Here is an 8,329-nt window from a genome sequence, read left to right on the forward strand (position 1 = left end):
TTTTTGCTCCGATAAGTTTTCTTTCGTCGTCGGGGTAGGCCTCTTTTCGGCCTCGGTCGAGATTTTCTCCCTTAAAAATTTTTGGTGCTCTTTTTCCGTCATTTCGGATTTTGACTTCGCCGGCGTGATTTTTCCGCCCATGACATCGAAGCCTTCCAGCGGCTTCAAGAAGTGCACCCAGTGCGCCCGGATAATCTCGCTCACTGATAGACACTCGTCGTGTCTTCAGTGTCTGGGGGCCGAGCACCGCCCTCAGAACTGTAGTCTGTGTTCCCTGCTTCAAAGGCGGACTCAGGTAGCGAGATTAGCCCAGTGGAACGTCTTGTTCTCGGGCTCTTCGTCGGCATCGGCACCGGGATCTTCGAGTGCATCGACGTCGTCAGCGTCCAGACCATCTTCCTCGGCCGCCACTGCATCGAGTGCATCGAGGCATCGGGCCTCTGCATCGGCGCCAAGGTATCGGGCGACTGCATCGACGTCGGTGGTACCGGGACCTCGTCTGCTGATGTCGTCGGACGGTGGTGCATCGTCAGGAGTGCAGGTGAGGGCTGTCCATTCCCCTGCTGGTGGCGGTGAGCCTTCGGGTGGGTCTCCTCCTACCCTGAGGGCTCCTGCGGTACAGCCCCCCCGAGACCGACCTCCTTCGGCCTCGGCCCCGAGGAAGCGACGGCTGGATTCTACGTCCTCCTTGTCGGTGCCGGGGAGCTCCGGTGACATGCTTCGGAAGAAGTCGAAGAAGCATCGACACCGGTCGCCTCCCCGCGTCGGCACCGAGAGCTCTGGGTCGCCGAGGGAGTCGGCACCCAGCAGGCATCGACACCGAGAGGACCGCTCACCCTCTGTTCAGGAGGTGTCGATGCGCTCCACTCTGGACAGCCCGGAACAGCCTCCTCGCCCGGAACAGGTTCTGACGTCGACGCCTGCATCGACCTCTTTGCCTTTCTCTGCAGCCGCTCTGAACGAGCGCCTCCGGGCCGTTCTCCCAGAGATTCTGGGAGAGCTGTTGCGCCCTACCCCTCCGGTACCGGCGGTGCTTGCGCCTCCGGTACCGTCGAGCGTGGCGCCGGCTGGCCCATCGCCCGGGGTGAGGTCCCCGACGTCGGTACCGCGTGCGGTGCCGACTGCGGCCACCTCCCAGGAAGGCTCCCCGACTACGTCGGCGGAGGGAGCTTCGCCGATGCGGGCGAGGGAGTCTACCTCTCGACGCCCCCATCGTGGACGTGGCTCCACCGAGTCGAGCCGGGCGAGGTTGCAGACACAGGTTCGTGAACTTGTGTCTGACACCGAGGGTGAGGCCTCGTGGGAGGAAGAGGAAGACCCCAGATATTTCTCTGACGAGGAGTCTGAGGGTCTTCCTTCTGATCCCACTCCCTCTCCTGAAAGACAGCTTTCTCCTCCTGAGAGTCTGTCTTTCGCTTCCTTTGTCCGGGAGATGTCTACGGCCATCCCCTTCCCGGTGGTTGTGGAGGACGAGCCCAGGGCTGAAATGTTTGAGCTCCTGGACTATCCTTCTCCACCTAAGGAAGCGTCCACTGTTCCCTTGCACCATGTCCTAAAAAAGACATTGCTTGCGAACTGGACCAAGCCACTAAGTAATCCCCACATTCCCAAGAAGATCGAGTCCCAGTACCGGATCCATGGGGACCCAGAGCTGATGCGCACCCAGTTGCCTCATGACTCTGGAGTTGTGGATTTGGCCCTAAAGAAGGCTAAGAGTTCTAGGGAGCATGCTTCGGCGCCCCCGGGCAAAGACTCTAGAACCTTAGACTCCTTTGGGAGGAAGGCCTACCATTCTTCTATGCTCGTGGCCAAAATCCAGTCTTAACAGCTCTACACGAGCATACACATGCGGAACAATGTGCGGCAGTTGGCGGGCTTGGTTGATGCTCTTCCCCCTGAGCAAGCCAAGCCTTTTCAGGAGGTGGTCAGGCAGCTGAAGGCGTGCAGAAAATTCCTGGCCAGAGGGGTGTATGACACCTTTGATGTTGCGTCCAGGGCCGCTGCTCAAGGTGTGGTGATGCGCAGGCTCTCATGGCTGCGTGCCTCCGACCTGGAGAATAGACTCCAGCAGCGGATTGCGGACTCGCCTTGCTGTGCGGACAATATTTTTGGAGAGAAGGTCGAGCAGGTGGTAGAGCATCTCCACCAGCGGGATACCGCATTCGACAAGTTCTCCCGCCGGCAGCCTTCAGCCTCTACCTCTACAGGTAGAAGATTTTTGGGGGGAAGGAGGACTGTTCCCTACTCTTCTGGCAAGCGTAGGTACAATCCCCCTTCTCGACAGCCCTCAGCAAGGCCCCGCGGCTCCCCAGCAAAAGCAAGGGGCGAGCTTTTGACTGGCTCCAGCAGAGCATAGCCGACATCCAAGTATCAGTGCCGGGCGACCTGCCGGTCGGAGGGAGGTTGAAAGCTTTTCACCAAAGGTGGCCTCTCATAACCTCCGATCAGTGGGTTCTGCAAATAGTCCGGCAAGGATACACCCTCAATTTGGCTTCAAACCTCCAAATTGTCCACCGGGAGCTCAATCTTACAGCTTCCAGCACAAGCAGGTACTTGCAGAGGAACTCTCCGCCCTTCTCAGCGCCAATGCAGTCGAGCCCGTGCCATCCGGGCAAGAAGGGCTGGGATTCTATTCCAGGTACTTCCTTGTGGAAAAGAAAACAGGGGGGATGCGTCCCATCCTAGACCTAAGGGCCCTGAACAAATATCTGGTCAAAGAAAAGTTCAGGATGCTTTCCCTGGGCACCCTACTTCCCATGATTCAGGAAAACGATTGGCTATGCTCTCTGGACTTGAAGGATGCCTACACACACATCCCGATACTGCCAGCTCACAGACAGTATCTGCGATTTCAGCTGGGCACACGTCACTTCCAGTACTGTGTGCTACCCTTTGGGCTCGCCTCTGCGCCCAGGGTGTTCACGAAGTGCCTGGCTGTAGTAGCAGCGGCACTTCGCAGGCTGGGGGTACACGTGTTCCCATATCTCGACGATTGGCTGGTGAAGAACACGTCCGAGGCAGGAGCCCTGCAGTCCATGCAGATGACTATTCGCCTCCTGGAGCTACTGGGGTTTGTGATAAATTACCCAAAGTCCCATCTTCTCCCATCACAGAGACTCGAATTCATAGGAGCTCTGCTGGATTCTCGGACGTCTCGCGCCTATCTCCCAGAGGCGAGAGCCAACAACTTGTTGTCCCTCGTCTCGCGGGTGCGAGCGTCCCAGCAGATCACAGCTCGGCAGATGTTGAGATTGCTGGGCCACATGGCCTCCACAGTTCATGTGACTCCCATGGCCCGCCTTCACATGAGATCTGCTCAATGGACCCTAGCTTCTCAGTGGTTTCAGGCTGCTGGGGATCTAGAAGACGTGATCCACCTGTCCACGAGTTTTCTCGAATCCCTGTATTGGTGGACGATTTGGTCCAATCTGACTCTGGGACGTCCTTTCCAAATTCCTCAGCCACAAAATGTGCTGACCACGGATGCGTCTCTCCTGGGATGGGGAGCTCATGTCGATGGGCTTCACACCCAAGGAAGCTGGTCCCTCCAGGAACGCGGTCTACAGATCAATCTCCTGGAGTTGCGAGCGATCTGGAACGCTCTGAAGGCTTTCAGAGATCGGCTGTCCCACCAAATTATCCAAATTCAGACAGACAACCAGGTTGCCATGTACTATGTCAACAAGCAGGGAGGCACCGGATCTCGCCCCCTGTGTCAGGAAGCCGTCAGCATGTGGCTCTGGGCTCGCCGTCACGGCATGGTGCTCCAAGCCTGGCAGGCGTAAACAACAGTCTGGCCGACAGACTGAGCAGGATTATGCAACCTCACGAGTGGTCGCTCAACTCCCGAGTGGTGCGCCAGATCTTCCAAGCGTGGGGCACCCCCTTGGTGGATCTCTTCGCATCTCGAGCGAACCACAAAGTCCCTCAGTTCTGTTCCAGGCTTCAGGCCCCCGGCAGACTGGCATCGGATGCCTTCCTCCTGGACTGGAGGGAGGACCTGCTGTATGCTTATCCTCCCATCCTTCCCTGGTGGGGAAGACTTTGTTGAAACTCAAGCAAGACCGAGGCACCATGATTCTGATTGCTCCTTTTTGGCCGCGTCAGATCTGGTTCCCTCTTCTTCTGGAGTTATCCTCCGAAGAACCGTGGAGATTGGAGTGTTTTCCGACCCTCATCACGCAGGACGAAGGGGCTCTTCTGCATCCCAGCCTCCGGTCCCTGGCTCTCACGGCCTGGATGTTGAGAGCGTAGACTTTGCCTCTTTGGGTCTGTCAGAGGGTGTCTCCCGCGTCTTGCTTGCTTCCAGGAAAGATTCCACTAAGAGGAGTTACTTCTTTCTGTGGAGGAGGTTTGCCGTCTGGTGTGACAGCAAGGCCCTAGCTCCTCGCTCTTGTCCTACACAGACCCTGCTTGAATACCTTCTGCACTTGTCTGAGTCTGGTCTCAAGACCAACTCTGTAAGGGTTCACCTTAGTGCAATCAGTGCATACCATTACCATGTGGAAGGTAAGCCGATCTCAGGACAGCCTTTAGTTGTTCGCTTCATGAGAGGTTTGCTTTTGTCAAAGCCCCCTGTCAAGCCTCCTACAGTGTCATGGGATCTCAATGTCGTTCTCACCCAGCTGATGAAACCTCCTTTTGAGCCACTGGATTCCTGCCATCTGAAGTACTTGACCTGGAAGGTCATTTTCTTGGTGGCAGTTACTTCAGCTCGTAGAGTCAGTGAGCTTCAGGCCCTGGTAGCCCAGGCCCCTTACACCAAATTTCATCATAACAGAGTAGTCCTCCGCACTCACCCTAAGTTCTTGCCAAAGGGCGTGTCGGAGTTCCATCTGAACCAGTCAATTGTCTTGCCAACATTCTTTCCCCGTCCTCATTCCTGCCCTGCTGAACGTCAGCTGCACACATTGGACTGCAAGAGAGCATTGGCCTTCTACCTGGAGCGGACACAGCCCCACAGACAGTCCGCCCAATTGTTTGTTTCTTTTGATCCCAATAGGAGGGGAGTGGCTGTAGGGAAACGCACCATATCCAATTGGCTAGCAGATTGCATTTCCTTCACTTACGCCCAGGCGGGGCTGGCTCTTGAGGGTCATGTCACGGCTCATAATGTTAGAGCCATGGCTGCGTCGGTAGCCCACTTGAAGTCAGCCTCCATTGAAGAAATTTGCAAAGCTGCGACGTGGTCATCTGTCCACACATTCACATCTCATTACTGCCTGCAGCAGGATACCCGACGCGACAGTCGGTTCGGGCAGTCAGTTCTTCAGAACCTGTTTGGGCTTTAGGATCCACCTCCACCCCCCGAGGGCCCTGTTTGTTCTGTTCCAGGCTGCACTCTCAGTTAGTTGGTAAATTTTTTAGGTCAATCTCAGTTATGTCTTCGCCGTTGCGAGGCCCAATTGACCATGGTTGTTGTTTTGAGTGAGCCTGGGGGCTAGGGATACCCCATCAGTGAGAACAAGCAGCCTGCTTGTCCTCGGAGAAAGCGAATGCTACATACCTGTAGAAGGTATTCTCCGAGGACAGCAGGCTGATTGTTCTCACAAACCCGCCCGCCTCCCCTTTGGAGTTGTGTCTTCCCTTGAAGTGTATTGTCTTGCTACATACTGGACTGGCCGGCTCGAGCCGGTTTCGGGCGGGAAGACGGCCGCGCATGCGCGGTGCGCGCGGGCACGCGAGGACTAGCAAAGGACTTTGCTAGAGAAGTTTCCGATTGGAGGGGCTGCCGTGGACGTCACCCATCAGTGAGAACAATCAGCCTGCTGTCCTCGGAGAATACCTTCTACAGGTATGTAGCATTCGCTGTCCTTCTGGCCTCTGAGTATATCTGCTATAGGTGAGTAACTTTGCTTTCTCATCTGTGAGCACATGAACATCTTGTAAACAAATATATTATAACAGCTACTTAGGGAAGATAAGCCTCTACTTATATAGTCCATGAGGGAGTGGGAGTTGGGGGTCTAGGGCCTACTGGGCCTTGAGAAAAATTTCAGAAGGGAATAGAGGTCAGGCAGGCACCAGGGAGCCCTCTTTTATAGAAATTTATAGATAGATAGATGTCTCTTCCTGTCAGCATACAAGTCAATCCCCACTAATGCACTGATAGGAGACATTTACTGTACATTGCAGCAAACTGGCAGATTGCCATAGCTTTATGTATTGATTTTTCTGTCAGCACACATTTTTTTAACGCCATGATAATCTGCATGCCATTGGTTTACTATATCAGATGTAAAAGATGTTTTTTGGCTTGTGTATTACAGTTCTGCATGCTAAAACTTAATGAACCATTCTAATACACGACTTGTTACATAGAGTCCTCAGACTTAAATAAAAATGCCAATTTCCAGGAGCACTAATTCTCCCCTTGCTGATCTCCTGGAGAACTGAGGTTTACTTTTAAAGATGATTCTGTCCCATATTCTGGCTTGTACTTTGTTTTAATTTTTCTGTAGCAGCACATTCTGTGTTTACTGCCCCTGATTTTACCCTGCTCGCCTTCTCTTCCCTCAGCAGGTTCTAGCATGTTTAATACCACCTACTCTGAAAACCTTCTGCAGCTGGAATTCATGTCTGTATTACCATGGGAAGAGCTCTGAGGAATTACAAGAACATCAGGGCTCATGCAGAATGTAGCAGTAGTGTGAAGGGGAAGAGCAGCGGCTGTCCAGGAGAGGGGCAGACAAGGGTAAAGTAAGGGGCAATAGAGATACAGCCACTGCTGAGAGAAAACAGAGGGAGTAAAATCCCAGATGGCATGAGGAATATTTGTCCAAACCTAAATGTGCTGTGTTTTCTTTAGCATGCAAGTGAAGAAAATCCATGTCCTGAAACTGACTCCTCCTTCTCTCTCTCTCTCCCCCCACCCCATGCTGCTCCCTGTGGATCTGCAGAAGAAGATCATGATCATCATCTGCTGTGTGGTGCTGGGGGTGGTCATAGCCTCCACATTTGGAGGGATTTTTGGATAAACACTGGCATTCCCAACTTTTGATTTTCAGACGATAAGTTAATGCTGCCAATCTCATGCTGCCTTGGTCAGCTGACACCACCATGAACATGGAGTTGCATATAACATTCTCCTAAAAAACAAAAACGCAATTCCTGAAGTAGGGATTTGGATTTCATATGCATGACATTCCTTTTTGTAACACTTTGTATGCCTGTATGGATGGGCCTGGCTGTTAGGGGGATGTGGAGTTAGAACCATTTAACTGGATTGGATTGAGCTGGCTTCCATTGCCGAGCTGGTTTAGGTTTGCTGTGGATGTCCTTTGTTAGTTTGGTTTTGAATAGGTTGAGGGTGGTAAAGATGAATGTACTGAGACCCAACCCAGAAGGATGTGAAGGGTGAAAAGATATTGCAGCATTTAGTAATTAAAAAGAAAGTATTCAAGAAAGTCACTCTTGTAAAAGGAAGAATATAATTTAGACCTATGTCTGTCTGTGCATGTTTGTTGAATACCAGATATATGCAATGACTGGGACCAGTGACAAGAATTTGAGGGAGATTCACGTGCTTACAGAATAATGGCAGCCTTACTGTTACCTCAGACCAAAAATGAGATTAAACAGATAGGACTCCTGAGACTCATCTTTGCACCCCAGAACATGCTGAGTGAGATTGCTGATTTTGGCTGTTTCACTTTTACCCGTATCATGCAATAACATCAAAGCCATTCTGGTTAAAAATCGGAAAGTCCATCGTCTAGAAAATCCTGCTATTTCCACAGCATGGGAGAAAGATTGTTGGAAAATCCAGATCTTTGGGATTTAAAGTTGCCAAAAGCATTGATTGCACTGTTCCTGCCCAGATTCACTGGGTTTAACCAGCATGATTGTACCCCAGCATGACTCTGTTCAGACTGTCACAGATAGGAACTTCAGTCCTTTGGATTTAATGTACAGGAGATTGTTGAGTTCTGATCCCTTGGGTAAAGATATGTGCAGGCCTTAGGCCCTTTGCATTTATGAGGATGAAGAGAAACTATATGGAGCAGGCGAAGAAAAGGTTAATGCCCCCACCCCCACATAGTCGCCCATGTTCCTTAGTAAGAAAGCCTTGATTTATCTTTTTCTGTAATTGGGGAGGGGGAGGGGGGGGGAAGGCCCAGTTCCTCATAAATGAGGGATGTCCTGTTTGCTCACATCCCATGATAAGCAAGAACCCTCCCCCAAAGTCCTTCTCTTTCTAGACTCTGAGCTTCTCTCATGCCATATGGCCCTTGCAAATGTGGTATTGGCCTTCAGATCTTCCTCAGAGGTTTACAATTTATTTCATTATAATCTTTGGCTCTACAAATCAGATTATATTTTTAGGTTG

General features: G+C 52.2%; 1 protein-coding gene across 1 annotated transcript in view; it reads left to right on the plus strand.

The window, feature by feature from the left end:
- The window catches only part of STX1A (syntaxin 1A), a 557,770-nt gene extending 549,441 nt beyond the window's left edge, over nucleotides 1-8,329 (plus strand). Inside the window, exon 10 of the mRNA XM_030185767.1 lies at nucleotides 6,900-8,329. Within this exon, the coding sequence (XP_030041627.1) occupies nucleotides 6,900-6,977 (78 nt within the window). The 3' untranslated portion in view covers nucleotides 6,978-8,329. The remainder of the gene's footprint in view (nucleotides 1-6,899) is intronic.

This window comes from Microcaecilia unicolor, chromosome 13 (genome assembly GCF_901765095.1).
Source record: "Microcaecilia unicolor chromosome 13, aMicUni1.1, whole genome shotgun sequence".
Taxonomy (NCBI): domain Eukaryota; kingdom Metazoa; phylum Chordata; class Amphibia; order Gymnophiona; family Siphonopidae; genus Microcaecilia; species Microcaecilia unicolor.